At 54.0% G+C, this 26,008-nt stretch overlaps 9 protein-coding genes across 9 annotated transcripts; 3 read left to right on the forward strand and 6 right to left on the reverse strand.

The window, feature by feature from the left end:
- Window positions 1-45: 45 nt before the first annotated feature.
- AB675_7689 (Pentafunctional AROM polypeptide) lies at window positions 46-6,674 on the forward strand (the record flags this gene model as incomplete). The annotated part of the gene is made up of 4 exons (XM_018148076.1): window positions 46-1,052; window positions 1,106-4,815; window positions 5,411-5,646; window positions 5,673-6,674. The coding sequence occupies 4 exons, from the start codon at window positions 46-48 to the stop codon at window positions 6,672-6,674; spliced, it is 5,955 nt and encodes a 1,984-aa protein (XP_018000421.1).
- An 869-nt stretch (window positions 6,675-7,543) lies between these two features.
- Window positions 7,544-8,602, forward strand: AB675_7690 (uncharacterized protein; the record flags this gene model as incomplete). Its single annotated transcript, XM_018148078.1, has 1 exon — window positions 7,544-8,602. The coding sequence occupies one exon, from the start codon at window positions 7,544-7,546 to the stop codon at window positions 8,600-8,602; it is 1,059 nt and encodes a 352-aa protein (XP_018000217.1).
- Window positions 8,603-8,925: 323 nt separating this feature from the next.
- On the reverse strand, window positions 8,926-10,220 carry AB675_7691 (uncharacterized protein; the record flags this gene model as incomplete). The annotated part of the gene is made up of 2 exons (XM_018148079.1): window positions 8,926-9,625; window positions 9,721-10,220. The coding sequence occupies 2 exons, from the start codon at window positions 10,218-10,220 to the stop codon at window positions 8,926-8,928; spliced, it is 1,200 nt and encodes a 399-aa protein (XP_018000548.1).
- Window positions 10,221-11,154: 934 nt separating this feature from the next.
- On the reverse strand, window positions 11,155-11,778 carry AB675_7692 (uncharacterized protein; the record flags this gene model as incomplete). The annotated part of the gene is made up of 1 exon (XM_018148080.1): window positions 11,155-11,778. One exon carries the CDS (start codon window positions 11,776-11,778, stop codon window positions 11,155-11,157), a length of 624 nt encoding a protein of 207 aa, XP_018000322.1.
- An 863-nt stretch (window positions 11,779-12,641) lies between these two features.
- On the reverse strand, window positions 12,642-13,907 carry AB675_7693 (uncharacterized protein; the record flags this gene model as incomplete). Its single annotated transcript, XM_018148081.1, has 5 exons — window positions 12,642-12,730; window positions 12,772-12,945; window positions 12,997-13,297; window positions 13,346-13,671; window positions 13,727-13,907. 5 exons carry the CDS (start codon window positions 13,905-13,907, stop codon window positions 12,642-12,644), a joined length of 1,071 nt encoding a protein of 356 aa, XP_018000264.1.
- Window positions 13,908-14,392: 485 nt separating this feature from the next.
- On the reverse strand, window positions 14,393-15,301 carry AB675_7694 (Methylated-DNA--protein-cysteine methyltransferase; the record flags this gene model as incomplete). Its single annotated transcript, XM_018148082.1, has 1 exon — window positions 14,393-15,301. One exon carries the CDS (start codon window positions 15,299-15,301, stop codon window positions 14,393-14,395), a length of 909 nt encoding a protein of 302 aa, XP_018000411.1.
- Window positions 15,302-16,590: 1,289 nt separating this feature from the next.
- On the forward strand, window positions 16,591-20,754 carry AB675_7695 (Mediator of replication checkpoint protein 1; the record flags this gene model as incomplete). The annotated part of the gene is made up of 2 exons (XM_018148083.1): window positions 16,591-18,300; window positions 18,436-20,754. 2 exons carry the CDS (start codon window positions 16,591-16,593, stop codon window positions 20,752-20,754), a joined length of 4,029 nt encoding a protein of 1,342 aa, XP_018000359.1.
- A 631-nt stretch (window positions 20,755-21,385) lies between these two features.
- AB675_7696 (Sphingoid long-chain base transporter RSB1) lies at window positions 21,386-22,324 on the reverse strand (the record flags this gene model as incomplete). Its single annotated transcript, XM_018148084.1, has 1 exon — window positions 21,386-22,324. One exon carries the CDS (start codon window positions 22,322-22,324, stop codon window positions 21,386-21,388), a length of 939 nt encoding a protein of 312 aa, XP_018000560.1.
- A 1,070-nt stretch (window positions 22,325-23,394) lies between these two features.
- AB675_7697 (uncharacterized protein) lies at window positions 23,395-25,746 on the reverse strand (the record flags this gene model as incomplete). The annotated part of the gene is made up of 2 exons (XM_018148085.1): window positions 23,395-23,954; window positions 24,036-25,746. 2 exons carry the CDS (start codon window positions 25,744-25,746, stop codon window positions 23,395-23,397), a joined length of 2,271 nt encoding a protein of 756 aa, XP_018000503.1.
- Between the last annotated feature and the right edge of the window lie 262 nt (window positions 25,747-26,008).

Genomic DNA, 26,008 nt, shown 5'->3' on the forward strand with positions numbered 1-26,008 from the left:
AACTTTTTTGGAATGTGAGTCAATGCTTTCTTCTCTCCCACAGCAATGCCTCAAGCCAACGGTATCAACGGCGTCAATGGCGTCAACGGGAGCTCGAAAGAGATCAGGGTCAACCTGCTGGGTAAAGAGAGCATCATAATCAGCTTCGGGCTCTGGCGAAATTATGTTGCCAAGGATCTTCTGAGCAACCTCAAATCGTCGACCTATGTTTTAATCACGGATTCGAATATAGGCAAGCTCTACGTCGACTCTTTCAGGTCGGTCTTCGAAGCAAATCAAGATACTGCAGCTCCTTCACGACTTCTGGTCTACGAAGTTCCACCAGGCGAGACTTCAAAGTCACGTGAGACTAAGAACGATATCGAGGATTGGCTCCTGCACCAGAAGCCACCATGCGGGAGGGACACAGTCATCATTGCTCTCGGAGGAGGCGTGGTGGGTGATTTGACTGGCTTCGTCGCTGCAACCTACATGCGTGGAGTGCGCTTTGTGCAGGTGCCCACCACATTGTTGGCAATGGTTGATTCATCGATTGGCGGTAAAACAGCTATCGATACACCCCTAGGGAAGAATCTGATCGGTGCAATCTGGCAGCCTGAACGAATATACATCGATCTTGATTTCCTAGGCAGTCTTCCGAGACGAGAGCTTATCAACGGCATGGCGGAAGTCATCAAAACAGCCGCGATCTCGGAAGAGGGAGAGTTCGCATTTCTCGAAGCTAACGCAGACACCATCATGCGAGCTGTCAACTCAGACATGAGCAAAGGAGCGGCGCGTTTTCATGGCATCGAACATACCCTGATTCGAGCCATTTCGGAATCGGCCAAGTTCAAAGCTAGAGTTGTCACCGAGGACGAGAGGGAAGGCGGTCTACGCAATCTTCTGAACTTCGGTCACTCTATAGGTCATGCGATAGAAGCGTTCCTCACGCCTCAGGTCCTTCACGGCGAGTGTGTGGCAATTGGCATGGTGCTTGAGGCAGTGCTGGCACGCTACCTGGGCATCCTTAGTGGCGTCGCCGTTGGTCGACTTCAGAAATGCCTAGCAGCGTACAGCCTACCCACCCAGTTGGAAGATGACAAGATACGACTCTTGTCGAAAGGAAAACATTGCCCGCTGGAAGGCTCATCACGAAGATGGCCGTAGACAAGAAGAATGTTGGTGCCATGAAAAAGGTCGTGCTCCTCTCAGCTATCGGGCACACTCATGAGCAGAAAGCGAGTACAGTGTCAGATGCAGATCTGAGGGTAGCATTGGCGCCAAGCATCGAAGTTACTCCAGGAGTGCCGCGTGGGCTGAACGTCACCTGTACGCCGCCGGGCTCGAAATCTATCTCCAATCGAGCTCTTGTACTCGCTGCGCTTGGCTCTGGGACGTGTCGGATGAAGAATCTCCTTACTTCTGCAGATACCGAAGTTATGCTAGACGCATTGGCTAGGTTGGGCGCTGCTTCATTCGATTGGGAGGATAACGGAGAGACGCTGGTTGTCAATGGAAAAGGCGGAATCTTGGCAGCGTCCGAAACCGATCTCTACCTGGGTAACGCTGGAACGGCAGCACGGTTTCTGACAACTGTGGTCACGCTAGCCAAGCCAAGTCAGGTCAAATCAACAGTACTGACAGGCAACACAAGAATGAAGCAACGGCCCATCGGAGATCTGGTGGACGCATTGCGTGTCAATGGGGCAAAGGTTGAGTATCTCGAATCTGAGGGATCACTGCCTCTCAACATCGGTGCCTCGGGCGGGTTCCAAGGTGGTGAGATCAGGCTGGCTGCCAAAGTGTCATCTCAGTATGTATCATCACTACTGATGTGCGCTCCATACGCCAAGTCACCAGTAACTCTCAAACTTGTCGGCGGAAAGCCTGTGTCTCAGCCGTACATTGACATGACGACTGCCATGATGGCACAATTCGGTGTAAATGTCGAGCGATCGAAGACGGAAGAGCACACATATCACATTCCGCGAGGCGCCTATCACAACCCATCAGAGTATGTGGTCGAAAGTGATGCAAGTTCGGCCACGTACCCACTTGCAATCGCGGCGATCACAGGAACGACATGCACTATTCCAAACATCGGCTCCGGATCGCTTCAAGGCGATTCAGCATTCGCGATTGATGTTCTTCAGCCTATGGGCTGCGAGGTACAGCAGACGAAGACTTCAACCACTGTCACAGGTCCAGCAGGCGGCAAGCTAAGAGCGCTGCCAAATGTAGACATGGAACCGATGACGGATGCCTTCCTGACGGCTTCGGTACTGGCCGCCGTCGCAACGGAAGGCTCGTCGCATACGACAAGGATATATGGAATCGCGAATCAGAGAGTCAAAGAATGCAATCGAATACAAGCAATGGAGGATGAGCTCGCCAAATTCGGTGTCAAGTGTCGACAATTCGACGATGGGATCGAAATTGACGGCATTAGCCGGGACAAATTGCAAGAAGCTACTGAGGGTGTCTACTGCTATGATGATCACCGAGTGGCAATGAGTTTCAGTGTGCTAGCTCTGGGAGCAGCCAAGCCAACCGTGATCCTTGAGAAAGCTTGCACGGGAAAGACCTGGCCAGGCTGGTGGGACACGATGTACCAGCTCTTCAAAGTCAGTCTTGAAGGTAAGGAGTTATCCAAACCACATACCGTCTCGCCGAAGCACATCAACCCAGGCTCGGCGTCAATCTTCATCATCGGCATGCGTGGCGCCGGAAAGACAACTACGGGAAGATGGGCGGCTAAGTCATTGGCCAGTGAACACAAGAAGCTCATCGATCTCGATACGGAGATGGAACTTCGCGAGGGTCGGGAGATTCCAAGTATTGTTCGGGAAAGTGGCTGGGATTATTTCCGGAAACTCGAGCTCGAAATCTTGAAGTCAGTCATGAAGGAGCTGCCACGGGACCACGTCTTCGCCTGCGGTGGAGGAGTGGTGGAAAGTGCTGAAGCTCGGAAACTGCTCGTGGACTGGCACAAAAACACTGGTCACGTCCTTCTCGTTGAACGCGATATTCATCAGGTAATGGATTTCTTGCAGATTGACAAGACTCGGCCAGCCTATGTTGAGGACATGATGGGAGTCTGGCTCCGAAGAAAACCATGGTTCGAAGAGTGTAGCAACATTCTCTACTACAGCCAGAGAGTGCCTGGAGAGAACCTATCGCAGGCTGCGGAAGATTTCGACCGCTTCCTGCAGATGGTCACAGGCAAGTCGGATGCGCTCTCGGCGATGAAACGCAAACCTCAGTCCTTCTTCGTTGCTCTGACCTATCCCGATCTGCGGCCCTATCTTCACACACTATCGGAGGTCGCCTTCGGCTCTGATGCTGTTGAACTACGTGTCGATCTCCTGAAAGACCCACATGCTGCGGACGACCTCCCGTCATTGGACTATGTCACGTCTCAGCTGTCGCTCCTGCGGGCGACGATTCCACTTCCGGTTATCTTTACCATCAGAACAAAATCACAAGGTGGTGCCTGGCCAGATGATGCTCATGCGGAGGCTCTTGCCTTGTACAAGCGAGCCATCAAGATGGGGACCGAGTTCATTGATCTAGAAGTCACCACGTTTCCAGAAAGCCTGCTACAGGAAGTTCTTCAGTCAAGAAATTTCTCGTACTCGAAGATTATCGCCTCCAACCACGATCCGAGGAGTGAGCTGTCCTGGTCTAAGAATGGCTCCTGGGCTCCAACATACAACAGATGCCTACAGTATGGCGACATTGTCAAGCTTTGTGGAATGGCCCAGACAAAAGAAGACAACTTTGCGCTGCGTAACTTCAAGCAATGGGCAGCGAGATCGCACCCAGATGTGCCCCTCATGGCTATCAACATGGGCCGGATTGGTCAATTCTCCCGTATCATCAACGATTTCATGACTCCAGTCACGCATCCGGCTTTGCCATTCAAGGCTGCGCCTGGTCAGCTCTCCGCGAAGGAAATCCGAACGGCGCTCTCGTTGATGGGAGAAATTGCACCCAAGAAGTTCTACCTGTTTGGGAGCCCGATCAGCGCTTCGAAATCGCCAGCCTTACACAACACCTTGTTCAACGCTACCGGGTTGCCACATCACTACGACCTACATGAAACTACAGAAGCGTCGGAGCTTGAAGCGCTGATCCGTGCTCCAGACTTCGGAGGCGCCAGTGTCACAATACCTCTCAAGCTAGACGTCATGAAATTGCTAGACTCGGTGGACGAGTCTGCCGAGATCATTGGTGCGGTCAACACGATCGTGCCAGTATACTCTCCAGGCTCGGATAAACCACAACTACTAGGCCGTAACACAGATTACACCGGCATGATGGATTGCCTGCGTTCGGCTGGTGCCTCAGGTCTCCTCGGAGAGGGTACGCAAGCTGGTCTAGTCATCGGCGGCGGTGGGACTGCTCGCGCCGCAATTCAGACTCTCCACAGTATGTTGTATTCGCCGATTTACCTTCTAGGACGCTGTGTGCCGAAGATCACAGAAATGGCCGCCACGTTCCCCTCATCATACAACATAGTCGTGGTTGATCCATCTACACCAAACGTCCTTGCACAGTTCAGCAGAAAGGATGGTAAGGGCAGCGGTATGCCGAAGGTGGCCATTGCGACTATTCCAGCGAATCTACCCATCGATCCTGCGCTTGCAAGTGTCCTCAATCAGCTATTCTTAGCGAGCAGAGCCGACCGAGACAAGGGCAAAGGTGGTGAGCGAGGCAACGGTGTTTTGCTCGAGATGGCGTACAAGCCCAAGTTCACGGCTGTGATGCAGATGGCGGAGGAAGTCGGCAAGTGGAAGACGATACAGGGACTGGAGACCCTGGTCACACAAGGTTTGTGGCAGTTTGAGCATTGGACAGGTGTTCGGGTTCGGGGGGTAGCTGGTAATATGGCGAGGGTAAGTTGCATCCGAAGTCCCCCTTCCTGCTCCGTGAGTATACTTGCTGACGTCAATGACAGAAAGTCGTGCTGGGTGAAGATGCTTGAGACCAGGCCCTGAGAATGTAGTCATTATCCGTATCAAGACACACATGTCCACAAAGCAAACGACACAGTTCAAGTCACTGCGAACGAAGCAACAATGCATCCCAGCCAGCAGACTGACTCTATGCTGACAAGATGTCGTGACGCCTCCTAGCCTCAAGCCAACGGACGGAATCAAACATGTATATCACAGGTCACCATGTGCGCAAGGGTTCGAGATGGTTCATTGCAGCCCAGTGCCTACTCATACCTTGACGACCTCCATCCCAGGTGATTGACTCAGACAAGCCATTTTCGACTTCCGAGGCCATAGCGTCCGACTACGTCTGCGAGTGCAGTCCTTGGAACCTACGTCCTCGAATAGTGTTCAGAATGTGTCTTGTGGATCTGGGGTATAATCAAGCATTTCTCGTTCCCGCATACAAGCTAACACCGAATACACAGGTACTGGTATCGATGCTGGCACTGCGACAAAATCAAATGGTGCCGTCGTGGCTTTTTCGAACCGCCGATGGTCGATTCCCAGAAGGGCAAATGTCCCTGCGTGCGCGAACGGCGCCCTGGCGTATGCGAAGGTCGTGATGGGAGACGACCTACCAGGATCTATTCCGTCGATGTCGTACGCAACCGCACTTACCCTGAACGTGATCAAAGACCCGGCATCATTTGGCTGGGAGAATGTCCTTCGTGTGACATAAGTGACAAGTTGTTGTCCCTCCGTGAGAGCCTAGAAGCCGCACCGAACTACGGTGGTTTTGCAGACGACGCACGAAGCGCTCAGCTAGACGAAGGGCTCATCCTCCCCTACATCGAACAGAATCTGTTGGACCCGAACAGACTCAAAATCCCCTGGCGATATGCGGTGATTCAGCGCAATCCCAGAGAGTTCCAGAGCCCGGCGCCAGTTGATCGGTACTATAAGACCGACGAAGATCAATTGGACAGGCACCTTGACCTGCAGGCTGAGGTCGAGGCTCGTTACAAAACGATATGGGAGAAATTCCTCGAGCTTCATGCCCAGATTAGCTCGGATAATGTCGAGTTCGGTGGTGCCCTTCGCGGACGAGACAAGGTGAATTGGGTGGCGATGCTACATGCTATTTTCAGACATCACAATGTTCCTGTCGCCGAGGATATTATACAGTTCGCATGGAACAACGGTTATGACGAGCAGTCGGTGGAGGGATGGAAGAGGAGGCATGACGACCAGTACGTGAGCCAGGACGACGACAGCCAGTATGCAGTGGAATCCGTGGAGGACGCTTCAACTCTTATGGGCACTCGACAGCCGGAAGGCGACGAATATGGTCCAGAATCCACCGACATGTACGGGGATGCGCCCACCACCAGCCCATCGGAGAGCGAGGCCGAGCTTAGTCCTGCTGAGCAATTTGAGTCGGAGTCCGATGAAGATGATTCTCCGGAAAGCGAGACTGACACCCATGATGATCGCTCCAGTCAGGCAGAGACCGAGGGAGGTTCGAGCCAGACAGCAACTGAGGATGCGCGGAGCCACGCAGGTACTGAAGAAGGCTCAGGCCAGTATACGACCGATGGAGAAAGTTCGAGCCGATTCACTACTTCCGACGACGAATACGAAGACGACCGCCTTCTTCGCGTGAGCCATCAAGACTCCGGTAGTGACACAGAGACAGAGAGATCTCGGAACAGTCACCGTTACAGGCATCGTCCTCTGGCGCACCGTTAGTTACTCGTGGCCACCGCGATTTTCTTTTGTCTACGTAGGGACCGCAAACGGACACATATCATTAGTAACAATATTATCTATTCAGATAGTCATGCTATGAACCTACTCTTTGAGGCTGCACGATAGACAACTAATTATACATTCCGAAGAGGAATACATGCAGACAGCATGCTCGTGCTCTCTTAATAAATCGGCGTACTTCAGGACATGGCGTTGAGCAAAGAGGAAAGTATATTTGCAAGTCCGGATGACAAGCCCTTTGAGATTATCTGCAAGTGTGGAAGGCCTCGACCACCTTAAGCCAAGGTTCCGCTTTTTTGCCCCTTCGACAACAGATAGCGACCTCGCGCGTCAAAGCAGCTGTTCTGTAAGTTCCGTCGCGACTCAATTCAATGTCAACTGAGTAGAAGTGCGTGCCAGCAGCCAGATTGTTACTCATGCGCTTCCGAGGCCAGCCAGCCTGATGGCTCCTTCTGCATGGCGATTTCCATGGGACAACGTCAACGAGTTGCGAGGCGCACCCAACAAGGATCGCCTTTGACACCATCGATTAACAAACGCAGTCCATTTGCCGTGTGTACTTAACACGAGACGTCGGGATCGTCACCATGATGATCAACTTGCAAAGACGTACGATCAAACAGAGCGTGATGACTCGATCGCCATACGTTCCGTGCGAAGCCAACGAGATCAGTTGTGCTTCCCGTCTATATAGAGGGAGCACCACCCTGACACGAGAGACATGATGTCCAACAAGCATCCCACCGCTGCCTATCACACAGAATTGTACGATACCTTGGCCTCCTTGACCCTAGTGTACCAGCCGGAGCAGTCAATTAGTCTTCTACGAAAGCGGAATATCCCCCAGGATGTGTTATGTCTCCCTGGGTTATTGGTACTTGTGCTTCTGGTGCGGAAAGCCCGACTTCAGACCTCTCAATACGCTCTACGACGCCAAGGAGGAAGGGAGGAAGTTGGGTCGAAAAATCTGTCCCTGCAAAGGCGAAGAATGTGATCAGGGTTTCACTCACCGCGTCGACTGCATGGAACGCGTAACCGAAGAGGTTCGGCGTGGCCAAGAAGAGCCTATACTCTTACCGGGAATCTGCTGGTATGGAGTCCACGACGAATGTGATCCGGCCGATCAGCTGTGGGAGTTCTACAGCACGATCACTTATCCCATCTCAACATCTCGCAGGGGACGTGAGCCACAACAAACACTTGACCAGAACAGTTTCCGTGACAAGGTACACAAGGCTTTGCGACTTCCCAATATAGGGCAATTGACACATGACTTGGCGCCGGGTGTGTACAAATCCAACTGGAGATATGCATCGATCTCTCTTCCCGACGACTATGCAGAACCACAACTGCCTATGCCAATCGACCGACTGTACGGCCAGCCGGAAGATCAAGACCCCGAAACGCTGCGGCTTCAGCGCGCCGTTCTAGACCCCGACCAATGGGAAAAGCCTTTCAAAGCAGTATCAACTCTGCTCTCAATACTCCACGAGCAGGTGCTGCGACGGTTCAGGGGCAGAAGCGAGCGTATGGATCTGCTGTACGATGTCGAGAGTCGGGTCGCTGCCGCTCTAAACACTGCAGTGGATCCAGCAGACACACCGCAAGCCAACTTATTAGCGATGTTTGGCGTGCCGAACCTGCCCCAGATTGAGGCATATAATGAAGGAGAAGCTGCACCCCAGGGCTTGTTGCGACAATATACTCATGAGGGCGTCGATATTGGTCCTAGCGGAAGTCAGAGTCAGGGATCAACCTCCAGGCAGCCGCCTGCCTTGCCGCATAGACTACGGCCAGATGAGGACATCCCTGACTTGCAATTCGTCGACGACTACGATGGCAACAGAGGATACCTGGTTCGGCGTGGACGCAGAGCACGCGGTGACCTTCCACCAAGACGTCGATAGCTGTTGGCTTCGAGGTATGGTGACCAGAGACTCAGCCTTATTCTTATGTATCGTGTGCCTTACAATAGCAATATCAATCGATCACGTGCTCTTGGCTCCTGGCAACGGTCTCCTGAAGGTATTGAGGGTTTTACTTGAAGGCAAGTGGCTCCAATAGTCGCTCACAGGGTGATCAGAGTGCTGCAAGGCTGTGTGGCCTCGAGATGACCGAACAGTCCCATACTCAAGCAACAGTCGAAGACGACCCGAAGTCAGGAACGGCCTCGACTGTTTCTCTGCGGTAGTCATTTCTCTGCTCATTGCTGGGCAAGTTCATCACCGCCTCACAGCTGCGCCAGTCCTTCCCTTTGCTCAGGCTTCCAAATATGTGGACTGAAGTTCACCCTCGTCTCCTCCCATGCTCTTGCCATCCGAAACCCTTTCGGAAGCCACTCTGGCTCTTCACCCATTGTCATTAGTTGGACTAGCGCTTCAGCACTTCTGAAGGCCATAGCCATGCCATGTCCATCCATGCCAACTGATGCCCAGAGTCCTTGCTCCCCTGGTAATTGCCCGACCAAAGGGTACGTGTCGGGTGTATAGCAAGTGATGCCCGTCCAGTCTCTGATCTCGTCGCTTTGCTTGCCCCATTGATCCTGCCCAAAAGCTTCAGGGACGGACCTTTTCTGGTATACAGCAATGGCTTCATTGATCGTCGAGTCGTCTGTGATCCCCATCTCCCGCGTAGGTGATATGCTCCTGCCACCACCATATAACACATCTCCTGCGCCTTCCAACCCAGGTTGGCGGATGAAGAAGTAGTCGCCGGATCCTTTGTCGTCCAACGCAATACTTTTGCCGATTGAGGCATGCTGTAACACATTCCCCTCTGCAGGCCTGATAGCAGTGACCTGACTCCTGCTCGGCTTCAGGAAACCCGTCTTCGCCAAACCGTCGTGCAGGCTGTTCGTGTAGGCATTCGTCGCCAGCACCACGTTCGCCGCCCTGACATTGCCACGAAACGTATGCACCTCCACTTTGCCCCTTCTCTATCTACAGCGGTCACCTTCAGCGCCGGCGTCTCGGTCTGCAAGTTCAAACCCCTCTCTAGACACGACTCCAGCATCCTGCACACCAACCGATACGGATTCTGCGTGTATGCTTTATACCCCACCGCCCCAATCACACCCTTCAGTCCCGTCTGCTCCTCCGCCTCTCTCCCCTCCCACACCTTCTGCTCCACCTTCTCCTCCACACCCAGTCTCCTTCTAACCTCCTTCCTCAACCCCATATCCCTCTTCACCCTCCCCCACTCCCCCTCAGTATAAAACGCATCAACAGTAACCACCTCCCGAAAATCACAGTCAACCCCCTCCTCCCGCACAAACCCCGCCACATCCTCCACATTCCCCCTTTCCAACTCCTCAAACTTCACCGCCTCCTCCTCTCCCCACGCCGCAGCATACTTCTCAAAATTCAACCACCATCCAGCACGGCAGTGCCCGCCGTTCCTCCCGCTTGCGCCGCTTGCTGCAGTGCGTGCTTCCAGCATTAGGATCTTGAGGTGGGGGGAGTGGGTGAGGAGTTTGTAGGCGATGGCGGCGCGGAGATGCCGGAGCCGATTATGATGTAGTCCCATGGGGTTGAGGTGGGGAGGTCGGGGCTGGTGCGGTGGTTTGAGATGGGGTGGGGTGGGAGTTGCCAGTAGGATGTTGTTGGGTTGGCGACGGGAAAGCCTGCGGGTAGGGTTTGGGCGCCGCCGCCCATTTTTGTGTATGGTGAAGGAACTGGCGGAGATGGGCGGACGATGATGAGTTCGATCAAGGTAAACAGACTACTTAGAATCTGGATCGGTGTTCAAATAATGAAGATTATGATCGTTCAATTGTGAGCTCTGGGGAGTGGTACTTATGCATTCGACCCGTCTCAAACGGCGTACATTGTACGCGCACTACAGCAGAGCAGAAACGCGCTGCGCAACGTCATAGGTTGCATGGAAGTCAGTGGCCTAGCCCAGCTATCATGGCCCGATGTGGCAGGTGGATAAACGACGTATCAGCGTATCAGCGTAACAGCGTACAACATGATGTTCAATGACAGTCGGCGACACATTATCACAAGCCGCGCTCGAAGTCGAGTGGCATGATGTTCCTGGCACTGGAGGCGGATGACATGGCAATCAGGCGAATCTTGGCACAAGGTACCTTGTCCTGGGCACGGCTCGGAAGTCCTTGTCGCCAGTCGCCGAATGCGACACTGAGGCAGACTGCCCTTTCTTCAACGTGCAGATGGATACGGAAATCATGTTGCAGGTGTGTGTTTGTAAGGACTGTTCATTCAAGTGTTTTAGAGAAACGGGATTGCCTTTTGTGACAGGCTCATCATGCACCAACGTAAGTTCCTAGTGTCCCAAATAATGATTCCGAGCATCCCAGCAGCTGTTTGATTCCGTCGGACTTCGCAGACTTATCCAGCTCCAGCTTCATGCTTGAGAGCCCGGTCCACAAGCAGTCTCTGCAGGTCACCGGACTTTGTTCAAGAATCACCTGAGGTGCGGCGCCAATGAGTTTGATCTAGCCAATGTAACCGCGATTGCCATGGCAACGTCTGGATAGTTCATTCTCACCCTGCTTGAGCTTAGCGCGAGTGTCGAACGTCGAAAATTCGTCCTCGTTGTCGCGTATAGCGCTGGCAAGGCCTCGCGCGAGGATTTCGCTGCGTCTGTAGCGGCCAGGGCTTCGCTGCATGAGGTCGGCGTGTTCGTCAGAGATGGCATCAACAACCTTATCCTTCTGCTTGTTCACGGCTACACCGTCTTCCTCGCTGTTGTCGGTGCCGCTGTCGGTGAGGTCGCTGTCGGTGAGGTCGCTGTCAGAGTCTGTGCGGCGAACGCTGCCCATGGCGACCACAACTTTGGCATGTCGTGCCTGTGTCTCACCGAGATCACGGGGCCAGTTGTCGCCGTACTTCAAGCCAATACCAGTGGAGTCGGCGTAGACTGGCAGACGGTCGATGGTATCGCCTATGGTGCCTCTCTTGCCGTGCTCAAGGCCATCGTTGCTCTCAGGGAGATGTGTGTTGGAGATGTCGACCACTGGACCAAGACTAGTGTCACCGTGCCGACCGAGGGGAGCGCAAATGCCGCTACCCAGGACCAGGCCCAGAGAGGCGATGGTGGTGAGGCTTAGATTGCACATTCTGATGCGCGAAGGCCGGTGTAAGTATTGATGAAGTTTCGTGAGAGTTGAGGAGCATGCCTTTTGTTTGCGCTTGCCTGGACGTGTCGACTGTGCATAATTCGAGGTGAGAGGGGACACAGCACATCTTTATAGCCAGGCGATGCCCTTCATGCTTTCCCAGAATCTTTCAGCATCGGTCGAGCGTGTATTTTGCAGTCCCGCGGCCGTGTGAGGTCGGCCTTGCTGGACTGCTCGGTCGCGCCAGAAAGGTCAATGTATGCACGTGCGGACCACCCACCTTGCTCGCACTTGCGCGTGAGAGGCACGGTGATGGAAGTTTTTGAAATAGTAACCTGCGCCAGAGTCGTTCGGCACACGCGAGCAGCCATCTATATCTCGGGTGGCTTGGTTCTCAGAGATTAAAGCATGTACCTGCGGAGCGGAAAAGCTGGCCGGCAGCACCCAGAAGGTCGACAATTACGATGATGGCGCCGTCGATGCCAACGTTGTGGCGTGAAGTCTTCCCACCAGCAAATCTGTAGGAATACATCAGGCATCTGGCTATAGCAAAGACTGAGCTCCCATCGTCCATTCCGGAGGAACGTAGGTCAAAGAAGTGTCGCGAGTGTCGGAGGTCGCTATCATTTTCCACGCGATCCAGCACATCGGTCTGGATTCTGGGGCTGCTGGCGAGTCGGATCTCAGTGCCGAGCTCGAAAATGGTGTTCTAGATCGATATTGTTGAGGTGGCGGTGCGGACGTGGTACAAGCCATGGTGTCATATCTCGCGGTAATGACAGCGCACCCAAAAGAAAAAGTGCGGTGGCACCAGATCGATAGTTTCTAGCCCCAGTCGCGTTGGCATTGATGAAGGTCTCGATCTAGATCTGAGCGATCTGGCTCACGGCATCTCTAGCTTGACTCGGCCAGCAGCTGAGCGAGTCCTTGAGCCAGTCGTTGAAGGTGAGCCCTACTAAGTCAGTTGTATCACTAAAGGTCTAGCCGACTTACCCTCGAGCGATCGTCGTGCAGCTTCCAATATTTGGTTGAGACCGAGTTCTGGCTGCACGCTGGTAGCTTTGGACACAATCTCTACACAAGAAGGCCAGGTCGTGCCGAAAACGGATGAGCGGAGCTCGTCTGCCGCGCGAGCCTGGTGTACGAAGAAATTGGCTGCACTGTATTCTGTAAGTGTCAGCTCTTATGGTCATAGCGCCTGGAAAGTTCTTGACTCACGCCCATCCAAAGCTCGATAGCAAGCGTGATCAAGAAGCTGACTCTGTCGAATGGCCAGAGCCGCGAAGACTGGAAAGGCAGCTTCCGACGAAACGTGGCCAGCTTCATCCATCAGCTTATGAAGACTGCACAGCAACGACCACTCATTGGACAACAGTGAGAGCGCATTTCCTTGGGGACTGAGGTATACGTGAGGGGGGTCGTGGCCGCTGAGCATTTGTGACCTTCGGATAGCGTGATATGCGGACATAGCGTTTGCTACCACACCATTTGATTCAAGGGCATGCTGCAGTATCTGGGACTGGCTCTTGTCAGTGATGCAGCTGCAGCAAGGGTCAGAATAAGGTACATGTGGCAAGCGCATTTGCAAGTAGGACACCGCAGCCTTGATCAGTGGTGTTGCAAGGCGATGTTGAGCACGGCGAAGGTATGCATCAAGTATCTCCATTGTGGGCGGTTCTGTGCAAAGCTTCAGTCGACAGATCCTTGTAGCTGTATTTGGCGCATTCCTGGTCGCTAGATCCCAAGACAACATCTCTTCATCCATCTTCAAGATCGGCTCATTCGCACCAATACGACGGGCGAAATCCGGAACCTTGTTTGCAGCTGATGCAGCGCGCAGAGCAAGGTAGAATTGTTGTCCTTTCATAAATTCAACACGTTTCCCAGCCTGCTCTAGTCGATTTCAGCATCCACTCGGGCTTCGACGGTGACGAAGACATGAACATACGCTTCTCACTCACAGACAGCGCTCCTCCCAAGAAGATTCTTTGTAGGTCGAAAGTCTGACCATCTGAGCAGAAGCGGATGCTGAATAGAGATTCGAGCTTGGCAGGTGTACCTCTCGGTATAGTAGCAGTACACGACTCCTGCGCTATGAAGGGACGGCTCGTCGACTGCTGAGCGGCCATGCATGTGTTTCTGGACTTGTCTACCAGCTGAGCCTCCGTGCTTGACTCTGGCCCAGACTGGGTTTCCTGTGTGCTGTTCAAATATTTGCATGTTCGTCGCTGCCGAGAACACCGAGAACAGGCAGGGCGCCTGGTGTCGCATTGGCGTTTGCCGTGAGCGCATTGAAGGCAAGCTAGTCGCCGACTCGATTTCTGCGTGCTCGCCATCTAGGTCCTGGCTCTGTTCAGACACTGCTCTCGGAGCAGGGTAGAGGACTTCACTCCCAGACAAGCAAGGAACTGCTACACTCGGAAGGCCGAGGCTGCATATCCAAGAACGATCGCTTGAGGTGACACAGCGTGGCGGCGATCATGTTCGCCGATCCAATTGCGCCTGATGACCGAGATCCAGACGGCCGATTGACATAAGATGTCGATCTGACGCGTCTCAGCTTTGCAGTGAGTTGTCTTGCGGAATCCTGACAGTTGCCAAAGTATGGAGCGGCTTAAGTTGCCTCGTGCTTGAGCTCTTGCTGCAGATGCTCGAACTCATGGAAGTCGCGGAATGGCTTCCCGACTACCTTTCCCTTGACGTCAAATTTGACGCCTTCTGACCTCAGTAGCTTAAGTTTGTCGTTGGCATACTTGCCTTCCTTGCCCCAATCGCCATGGAAGCCTCCAATGCTGCCGTCAGCGGCGAGCACTCGATGACATGGGCAATCTGGAGCGAAGGGATTGTTGCGTATGCCATTGCCGACAGCACGGGCGGACGAGTTGAGATAGTCCGACATGGCAGCGTAGGTTGTATGTGATCCTCTTGGCACTGACAGAAGGACAGTGTAAAGTCGGCGCCGGTATGGAGTAAGCGACGAATGCTTCTGAATTTGTTCCAGAATCTCGATAAATTGGGCTTCCGTCAGATCGTCAGGCTTAACGCCATTCTTGGGCTTAGTGCTGCCCTTGTCGTCCGCCGACTTGGTGCCGAAGTCAAGCATTGATTGCTGCTTTTCGACCTTTGCTGTCTTTGTCGGCTGATCGTTGTCCTCCACTGCCTTTCGTTTCTTAGCTTGGCCAGTACTACTCTTGGCGTACTTCGCCTCATTCTTCCCACGACACATCAAGCTGATCTGATCCAGCTCGCACAAGTTAATCTCACCCCTGGAGATCCGTTCGCCAAGCTCAATGGCGGCGCGAAGTTGGTCATCATTCATATTCTTCACAGCAGGCTTCGCTATAACCTTGTCCCATTGCTGAGAGCCTTGTCCGACGGTGTTGTCGAGAATAATCCTAGCAAAGCAATGGTCCAGTGACACGGGCCATTTCGGCTGTGCTGGATCGCGAGACTTCGCGAGGGCAGGCAGCGTCGTTGCATACAAGGTCTTCCATTCAGCTACCAGTGACTCGTCGCCTGCCATTGCATCTGCGATGGGACAGCCTTTGCCGCCCAAACGAGATTCCCCTGCTTTGCGCACGGACAATTGAAATTACGAGGTGCAATGCTCATGACGCGTGCACAAACTTTGGAAGAAGCGTGTCAACAAGGCTGGATGGCAAGGCTGAACTTTTTGATGACTTGTTTTGGATCCTGTACATGCAAGCAACTCCTTGCCATCCAGCAGAAGCAACAAGAGCAGTTCTCAATGTTGCAGTGGCACTGTACATGAGCTAATACAACATATGGCTAAGAGCGGCGCGTCAAGCAGCCCTCCACGGCTGCTGGTAAAGCGACTTTGTTGGATTTTGGAAAAGTCTAGCCCAAGGTACTGCTCATGCGTGCTCTATTTTCGGTTCTGCTGTGCTCGAGGATCTGGCTCGTGAAGAGAATTCGTGTCCCTGCCATTGTCCCACAATCATGTGAACAAGGCGCTCAGGCCAAGGCTCTATTTCAAACCCATGCGAACAAAGCCTAGTCTGTCGCATTGTTGTGGCGAGCTTGTGTTCAATCCTGGTATATAGCGCTGCCACTCACCATAGATTGCTCGAGTAAGGTATACTCTCGCAAGAATACCTCGACGTCGTACAGCATATATCGCTCCATCAAGCACACACATCATCAAACATGGAACAAATCACAATCTGGATTTCAGGCGCCATCGTTGCGCTCGGTGTCATCGTCGCCATCGGCGCTGTATATCACTGTGTTCGCAAGAAGCGGGCCGCCGCGAAGGCATACGCCAATCACCCTTCGCGCAGCGGATGGTATAAGTGAACCAACACATTGCGGCCTCTGAGACAACAGAGGCGAGCAGGTGGGCTTTTCTTTTGTCATCTCAGTCCATTCCAGCAAGCCACCATCATAGCGAATAGTTCTCATATCAACAATGCGTTCGACCACGGCCAGCATTGCAGCATACGTACATACCAATGATCATATCAAGCCATAAGTGGCATTTGCAAGCTCGCTCTTTGACTTCCGTATCGCCATACTACTGTCTGACAGTGACTGCCCGTGATCGCGTAGGGAGAAGCAACGGCGTGGATTGCAGGAGGAAGAGAAGTAAGTGTGAACAAAGTCGTTTCAAGCCTGAGGCCCAGTGGATCAACGCCTAAATGACGCCCACAGTGGGGAAGTCGAATTCTCCACACGCGACGCGCCTCGACGCGACTTAAACATGCAACTCGAAAACCACAGCACAGCACCTCGAAAATTCTTGAAGTGTTATTATTGACATGCGTGTATTGATATAGCACATAGGTCGCCTCTATGGCCTCCTCACCAGTGTCTGCGGCAGATGCTGCTGGTTCGGATGCTGAAATGCTCACTCCTAGCCGCAAGGTACGAGCACTGCTGGCTCAATTCGACGACTCCGACTCCGAGAACGAAGCAAGCAACACGCGTGTGAACGGCTTTGCGGACCGTAAGACCAACGGAACATCATCATCTGGGGCGCAGTCGTCGGACGACAGCGATGACGATGCTCCCGTTGTCAGGAAGAGTCGCATGGCTGCTCGTCTTGAGCCTGAAACTCAAAGACGCGAGCCTACGGCAGGTGGTGTCACAGCTGCAGCAGACGAGCGCAAAAGCGATGGAGAACAGTCTCGCGAAGATGCCGCACCTCGCAGACGCCTTCTGACAAAACGCAAGAGCAGGCCTGGAGCGCCGTCGACTCCTGCCACGTCTGTCCATTCCTCCGCGGCGCATTCGCCTCTGTTCTTCCCATCTCCGACGCGTTCACAGGCGGCAGCAAGCGACGCGAGAGGCGTGGCGGGAGGAGACGCCTCTGATGGCGAACGCTCAACGCTGGCCGAGCCACTGTCGAAATTTCAGGCCCTGGTCGAGAAGCAAGCAAAGTTACGGCTCGAGCGAGAAAAAGCAGAGGAGGCAAAGCGTGCGGCCCGTCAAGCATCTCTCGAGGAACAAGCTCGTAGTCTGAAGCGACAGCGTGGCTCAAGTCCAGGCGACGACTCTCACGAGTCCAGCGAGGGCTCGGACGCAGATGCGGCCCGCAGGATTGCAAAAAGGGCCAAGCCGACACGGAAGGCCAGCAAGAAAGCTATCGAAGAGATGAAGCGCGAGACTCAACGGTTGAGCCGGAACAATCAGCTCGCTCATCAGGCCCAGGTCAGGAAGAAGATCACAAAGGAGAGTCTTCTTGCCAGATTTGGTCTGGCACCAAAGAACGCGCCACTTCCTGAGCAAGGAAGTGCCAGCAGGGCGAGTTCCGTGTCAGACTCTGACTCGGAAGTACGACATCACAGTACTCCTCCCACGAGCCCCATGCAGAGTCCGCCAAAGGACACACCGAAGGATCTTAGCAAGCAGTCCGCCACCGATCAAGTTGTCGAAGCTCCGCCGTTGGCCGAAATCGGACTGGAGCCTTTGCTGGATGTCAGCAAAGGTAAAGGGAAGGCCATCGAAGGCGCTCCGGATCTGCCTGAGCCAGTAATTCTCGGGTCCGCCCTTATGCCCACTGTTCCTACTGCAACAGCCGGACTCGTGGTCTCGACAGACGACAAAGTAGACAAACGAGCTAAGATAAAGGCAATGCTGAGGGCAGTCGGGGTAGGTAGTGCTGATGACGCCGACGATGATGAGCTCGATGTCGTCACCAATCCCGGCGATCAACGCAAATACGCCGCATTCGAGAAGCTGCCAAAGCACAAAGCGAAGGAGACAACCTCGCATCTTGCTCTGCGTACGCTAGCTCATGTCCACGAAAGAAACAAAGACGACAAGTCGACCATGACTCAAGCAGAGATGGCAGCTAACCTGCGAAAGGCAGCTCGTCTGCAGGCACGTGCAGAGCGCCAGCAACGGATCGACGAGCTGCGAGCCAAAGGTGTCGTTATTCAGACTGCCGAAGAGCGTGATCGTGATCAGGAAGTCGTTGAAGATCTGGTAGAGAGAGCTCGAGAAGAAGCTGCGGAGCTGGCGAGGCGCGAGAAGGAGGCTGCCAAGAAGGACGGTACCTTTGTCAAAGACGCTGTAGACGATGACGAGAGCGAAGACGACGAAGACTTCGTCGGGTCTGAGGTCGAAGCAGAGGCAGAAGATGAGGACGCAGATGATGAAGAAGACGACGAAGATGATGAAGACGAGAACCAGCAGGAACCGCTTGACCTTGAGAACGAGGAAGGGAAGCTCTTCGATGATCAGGCCGACGATGACGATGAGGAGGAAGAGGAAGAGGTAGCGCAAGAAGATGATGAAGCGCTCAGGCGGGAATCCGATGATGAGGAAGGAGACGAGTCAGACCTTGCGACCGAACTTGCCGTCAAGACTCCGGCAGCTGCCAAAGTTCGCAACACACGCGTCATCAGTGACGATGAGGACGATGCGCCACAGCTCGAGACACCTAAGCTACCACAACTAGCAAAGACACCACAGACGATTTCTTCTCGATCAGCTAGGAAGCAGATTCCAGGTTTGAACATGTCTGATGATCTCCCTCTTGGGCTGACACAAGCGTTTGGGGCAACTATGGCCGACTCGCAGAGCCAGACTCAGCAGGAAGAAAAGGACAGTATGGACTACGTGCACGACCTGCCTTCTCCAGGGCTGGCTATCATGCCTCGTCTGAACCGCATGGAGTCACTCGATCTGGTCACAGACAGCCAGCCCGCCACGCAGACACAGCCGCTCGATATTAGTCTAACACTCTCGCAGCCGCAGGCCATTCCTGAGTCGCCGTCTCTTGTTCGTGGGATGAGCACGACGCAGCCCACTCCGTCGCAGGCAGCCTTTGAGCCGACTCAGGATGCGGACTACGTGTTCAGCCCCTTCCACGGTAATCGCTTCACGGCAGAATCGCCTTCCCTCCGGCCTCATTCGACGATCGACACTGTTCCGTTGAATGAGGTGGAAGCTAGTCCCATTCTTGTGCGAAAGGGTCGTCTTCGGAGAGGACGTGCTGTCGACGACGAGTCCGAAGCAGACGATGGCGCAGAAGCTGATGCCTCAGTCACAGCCTTTGAAGTGATGAAACGAGCAGCGAAGAAGGCCGAGATGGAGACCTTCGACAAAACAAAATCTAAGGCCAAGGACATCGTCGATGAAGCCGCCGAGGAATCTGACGACGAATATGCAGGTCTTGGAGGCGCCAGCGATGACGAGAACGCCCACGACGTGGAGAATGAGGACGATCGGCGGATCATTGACGACGACACACAGGTGGGCAAGGGCGATGAAGCTGCGCTGGCCGGCTTCTATGCCGATCGAGAGCGCAAGAGCGATGAGGCCGCAGTCAACAAGCTGTACCAAGAAATTAAGACGGGCAAACTGCGTAACAGAAGAGCTGTCGGTGGTGACCTCGATCTATCAGACGAGGAAGACGAAGCTGCCCGAAGGAGTGAAGCTAAGCGTCGGGAGCATGCGAAGATGCGCCGCGAGCTACTCAAGGATGAAGCTGTCGGCAAGATTGCGGATGATCGAAAGAAGGAAGCTTTCCTACGAAGCATCGAAGACCGCCATGATGCTTCTGATGACGACGAACTTGAGGTCACCGACAAACAGGACGAGTCGCAATCTCAGGACCAGGCTGGACAGCACTCGATCACGGAAACACAGTCCGGTCTCAAGCGCAAGCGTCCCCTAGATCCCACGTCAGAGTCCCAGCTCAACCGTCTCCCACCAGCCCTCCGACGCACCGCTATCGACAAGAAACCATCCACAGTCGCCGAGATCCGCGAGAATCTCTCCTTCCTCTTCGAAGAACCCGACTCCCTGTCCAACAGCGCATCCCTTGAGCTCTCGGACTCTGACGACGACGACCCTGGAAAATACGTCAACCTTGACCGACACTACGACGAAGCTGAAGCCGACGAGCTCGCTGCCGCGGACGAAGACGGCTCTGGCTTGGGAGACTTTGTCGTCGACGATGAGGAGGAGGAAGACTCGACCGTGTCAGACGGCGTCTTCAAGAAGCCCAATTTTCCCTACTCCGCATCCTTCTCTTCTCGCACCACCAACACCAATCCACGCCGTTCTCGCGGCACAGTCATCAACCGCCTCTCCCTTACGCGCGCGTCTTCAACCGCCTCGTCCACAACCTCCAATGGTCTTACAAAGATGGCATTCATGGCCAACACAGCCACCGTGTCCGCAACATCGACATTCAGACCGCCCTCGTTGCTGCGTCGCGCCACAACGAATAGCAGTTTGTCATCTCTTAGCTCAGAGAATGTCTCCGCGACGGGCGTGAGTATCGCCAAGACGGAGAGGGGGCACGTGAGTGAGGAGAAAGCGTTCGTGCGGAAAGGGATGGGTGGGAGGAGGAACGCGGTGAATTACCAGGCGGGTGAGCGGCCGCAGCAGAAGGCAGCAGGAAATTCGAGAAGGGGCAAGGGTGGTGCGATGGGGAAGAATGCGAAAGGAGGTGGTGGTGGCGGCTTTCTGAATGGGTTGTTGAGAGGTGACACCTGGGGCTGAGGGCGAAAGGGAGCTTTTGTGTTGCAAGTTGTTGTGGTGTGCTACGGCGGCGGTGAGCATAGTTTGCGTATCAGAATGGCATGTGTCAGCTGTCCATAGTGGTCAACGAATGCGTGTCAAAGTAACTTGACTTCAAGCTGTAACGACTTTGCTTGTGAAAGTACCTATATTCGCAACTCGCAAATCACGCTCACAGAACATGCACGACGCGACCCATTTCAGCAGCATGGTGTCAATTAGCAAACACATCGAGCAAGGTAGCCAACGGCTTCGGTCAATTCATGCAGTCCCGTAGAATCCCCGCCAGCAACTATTGCACAGAGATCCCGGTTCGATTCTGGGTGCTGCATAGCGATTGTTCTACCTTTTGCTGTTTGGAAGCCATGAGAAGGTGTGTGAGATGACCGAGAGGTATGCTTTGATTGAATTCGTAATTATTAGGTCTTCGCGGAAAGACTGGTCGCTTCCATGTCTATGTTCGATCTAACCTTCAAATGCTCAACGCTTTGGGTATTCCCTCCTCCCAGTATGATGCCACACTACACCCCTTACTCCAATGCAACGCCGCCGTCATGTACACTCAACCCTGCAGTGGTTTCTACGCTCGTGATCGCTCGTCGGCACAGAAAGCTCAGACAGTTTCGCTGCCTGCACTAGCCTCACGCTCCGACTTCCCCTTAAACGACTCCTGCTGCGTCAGAGTCTCGCCCTGTCGGAAGACGAAGCCAGGGTGACCGCCAATTAGGAAGACAGCTGCAAGGATGATCATGACTCCCTCGAGCCCATTGAACAGAGGCTGGTCTCGGAGAGCTTCCGAGTCTCGTGAGTAGCCCTCGCTGAGCTCATACACTCGATAGCAGCAGCGAATGGTGATGACAGTCCAAGCAAGAGCCAAGAACGCGCAGAAGCTGATGAAGCGGGTTGGGAGCTTGACTGTGCTCCAGACCTTGCGGCTGCAGAACATGTAGTCGACGACCGCGACAGCGAAGAAGACGAGTGTCGCGACCTGGAACGCCAGACCGGCGAGGGCAATGTTGACGCCGGAGGTGGAGTCGCCTTCAGAGGTGCTGGACATGGCGCCGCCGACTGCCTGGAGGATCAGGGAAATGATGTCGGCTGTGATGAAGATGTAGTAGAAGAGCTTCGGGTTGACGCGGCTGGATTCAGCTGACACGTACTTCGCGATCTGGTAGATGAGGACGTAGATAGCCGCAGAGAAGAACACGGGCGCGATGGTGATGAGGACGATCTGCATGATGAAGCCGCCTTGCGCCCAAGGGTTCTGGTAATAGAGGATGCGGCCAACGTAGCCGAGGATCTCGCACAGGCAGCCGAGCTGCATGGCGACCATGAAGCCCCATTTGCGGTAGCGGATGCCGAGGAAGGTCTGGGCGACCATGACAAGAGCGTAGAGGGCGATGATGGTGCCGCTGAAGGCGAGCGATGGGCGGTAGCCGTAGACGGAGTACTCGATTGGGCATTTGCCGATTTCGCATTGTGGCTCTTGGTCGCCGGTGTAGTAGTAGATGATGCCATCGGCGGGGTTGCGGTAGCCTTCGGAGTCAGACATGTTGTTTGTTGGTGCTTGTAGTGGGATTAGTGGTGGTCAAGGTACACTGAGATGCTGGTGGTCTGTGAGGCTGTTATGTTGAGTTGAGCTGATGAGAGAATGGTAGACTTGCCACGGGAATGGCACAGCTGCTATATAGTCCTCCATCGAGGCGGCTCTGCTTCATGTCAACGGTCGTATGTATACAGGTACGTGCGGATCAACAGCGACGATACGATGAATCGCGTATGGCGATTGGCAGGAGATGAAGCGGCCCAATTTTGGGACCCATGAAGACGCAAAATGAGTGTGCATTGGGACTAGGGGCGCAGGAATGCCCACTGTGGTCTATTCATGGCGCCAGATCTCGTCAATGCGAAACGTCTATCGACAGGTCACACATACGAAGCAACGGCTTGAAAGAATCGTAGGTGCCTGGCGTAAATCCATCGTTCGTTCGCAGCATGGCGACGAAAAGGGACTAGGCTCTGTCGTTCAAAGATTGGCGCGATCGAGTTTTGCTGCAGGCTTGGGATCGGAGTGACGGGCTAGGACACAGGCACGGCCGTAAGCGTCCTTGGCATGATTTACGCCGGGCGTAAATGAAGCACGGATCTTCAGTCCGCCTTGACGTGTGGCTTCGAACCCTGAGTCTTTCTGCTTCAACCATCGTCATGAACTTTCCTTGCGGCTCAGGCGCGCAGCATGTGCGACTACAACAGTCACAGGCGCTCTTGCATCATACAGTGGACCACTGCTTTGAAACTTGCGACCGTGGGTGTGCCAGTGTGCCAAGCTGTTCGAGTACAAGATTGACACAGCCCCCAACAAGAAAGCCAATGTGGTCGAATTCGGGTCCGTGTTGGCGGCCTTACGGCGCAAGCAGTCGCAACATCCGTCAATAGTGTGACTGAGTTCCTGGGGAGGACTTCGACATTGTAGTACATTGCGTATGTACTGGGTAGCTATCTGAGCATGCAAAAAGGGCCCTTAAGCCCTGTCCACATTCGGGCCAGCTGCGAGTCCCGAAAATCCCCCCTGAAGGCCGCCCTGGCTCTGGCAGCGACCTTCGGAAACATGCAGCTCAATCTTCAACCGGAGACTCTCAATGCGCCATACTCCAGCACCTCTTCGAGCTCCACGCGCTTCCAGATGTAGTCCTCGCCCTCGTACTCGTCCAACGCAGCGTTTTGGGGGAACTTGCCAGTCTTGTGCACCACGAAGATCCAGTACATTCTCGAGCCCTCCCATTTCGCAATACCGCGACACTCGATATCGTAGACGTCGCTTCCCTCGCGACTGTCAACGGGAAATGCCTGCTGGTGGAACGCCACATCCATGGTCAGCGGTCGCAACTTGGTGATTCCGGGAGTACTGGCGTCAACATCGTCAGTCTGGCTTAGCTCAAGATCCTCCGTCCTGTAGAGCTCCATTTCCAGTTCGATTGGCCAGACAGCGAACTCTTTGATGATTGACACAAAGCCATCCACGACGAGAGGTTCTTCCGGGTCCAGCAACTTCGCACCCACTGGGAAGCCCCAGAACACGCGGTTCTTTACGTGTTTCGTCGGAAACTCAGCGTTAGCAGCAATGATGTCGGCTTTCTGAGCATTGCTGTGCTTCTTGCTCTCGTACTTGACCGCCCAGGCCGCTAAAAAATAAGGTCAGTGAATGAGCTCAATTTGGATCATAGAGTCCGCCCTGGAACTGAAACCTGGACAGAACAACTTACATCCGTATCCAGATCTGGAGAATTCTTGGCTACCGAGTTCCGGATCTTCGGCCATCAATCTAGCCCCAAGGGCCGCCAGAGAGCCTTGAGGGATATGTTTTGACATTCTGGCCCACTCAGCGTTGCCCTGAAGCCACTCTCTTATAAAGCGGGACTTTGAGCCACCACCAACACATTGCATCTCGATTCTGGCCTTCTTGGCAGTCTTGTTCTGTTTCATGAAGGCCTCCAGACGGAGGAAATGGTCATCGAGTGTCGGACGTATTCCTTGCATGAATTTTTCCAAGATATCGCGCATACGCTGGGCCTTGATGAAAAGCATGTTTCCGCGAACGCTGGAGATCTCAGGTACAGGCGGCAGCCGGTCAGGAGAGTCGAACGGGATGGCTAGGTCGTGTTCCATGTCGGGATCGAATTGACGCTTAGCCTTCTCAAAGCCACGAGAGAATGGTTCAAGGAGAAGGTCATCGTCACGAGGCCCGCCGGCGGATAGTTGTTCAACGACCCGATTGTAGGAATCGCCGAAAATTTGGACCAAGTGCTTCTTGAAGATGACGTTAATCTGGTAGGATCCTCGCAGGCTGCCAGAGCCTCGGATCAGGGACTTGACCTTCAGGGCGGGCTCCAGCTCGGCCTGAATTGTTGCTAGATCCAGGGTTCCACAGCCAATATCGACTATAATTGTGATTGTATTGCGGACATCAGCAACGGCATGGCGCTGTTGATCAGGTGAGTTGGCTTGCACTGAAGTCTGACGCTCATGGGCAAGCCAGACCGCCGCACACTTTGGCTCGGAGACAATATTGACAGAATGGAGGCCAGCTTGTAGCCAGAGTCTTCGAACCCAATCCGTCATTGCATCAGACCAGATTTCTGGAACACTGGCAGCGACCTTGGCGCTCTTCAATATGACGCTAGCATCCTCCCGAGAATAGCCTGTCTCATCCCTTATGTCGGTCACTATTTTGTCCCAGATCCAAGCTAACACACCACCGAGAACGTCGACAGGGTCGTTGCAGGCAAACTCATAATTGTCGTAGGATTTTCGTGGAACTTGGACGAGGAGGCCTTTGAAGCTGGAGATGGCTTTTTGGTGTAGTCGCGATATCTCTGCTGCCGTATCATACGCGTCTCCCTGGATTGAGTCTGCAGCATTTCGGACGCCGAACACGGCGTGCTCACTGCCTGCGAGTAAGGCAAGCTTTGGCAATGAGAAGACTTGATCTCGGCGGGAAATCTGACTCAGGAGGAAGTTCTGGACTTGTTGACCGACGTACAGGGTCGGAACTCCGCCGTTGTTGATGATCGTGGCTTCCATTGGTGCCTCTTTCTCGCCTTCTTCACCGAATGAGATCTGTTTGCTGACCACATTTTGACTCTGGACGCCCGTATGAGCGTTCACTGTTGACCATGATGCAGAGCAGTAGTTGGTTCCAGCGTCGATGCCAATTGCCCATATGAGATTGCCGGACAGCAGTTCCTGGAGTTGGAAGCTTTTCGAGTCTTTCGGCGCCGTGGCGGCCTTTCGGCGCTTTTTGGCTGGAGGCGATGTGATTGACTGCTCGGCTACGGAGTCCTCCTCGGCCTTGATAAGGACAGCGAGATCGCATTCGATGTTCTTGCGCCTACATTCGGAACACGCAAGGGATCTGCCGCGGCGAGCACAGCTTGAAGCGCGTCGACTGGCAACGCAGTTGCTGCAGGACACCATGATGGATGTCGCAGGGAGGACTCTGGCTGAATTTTCCCAAGATCCACAGAACAAGTCTGGAAAGACGCGATGTTGAATGAGACGGTGGGTCTGCTTATCATCAAGTGAAGTTCACAGCCTTGGAAGGCAGCTACCCGGGCGATTGTTTGCTAATGCCAAGACCGTAACCACCTTCCTGGAAACAGTCATTCAATTTCCTTCGCATCTCTCGCATCTCTAACACCACAAGACTCCAGAGACCACCCGGGAGGCCTCTATCTGT

The sequence above is a fragment of the Cyphellophora attinorum genome, assembly GCF_001299255.1.
Source record: "Cyphellophora attinorum strain CBS 131958 chromosome Unknown Contig12, whole genome shotgun sequence".
NCBI classification, from domain to species: Eukaryota; Fungi; Ascomycota; class Eurotiomycetes; order Chaetothyriales; family Cyphellophoraceae; genus Cyphellophora; species Cyphellophora attinorum.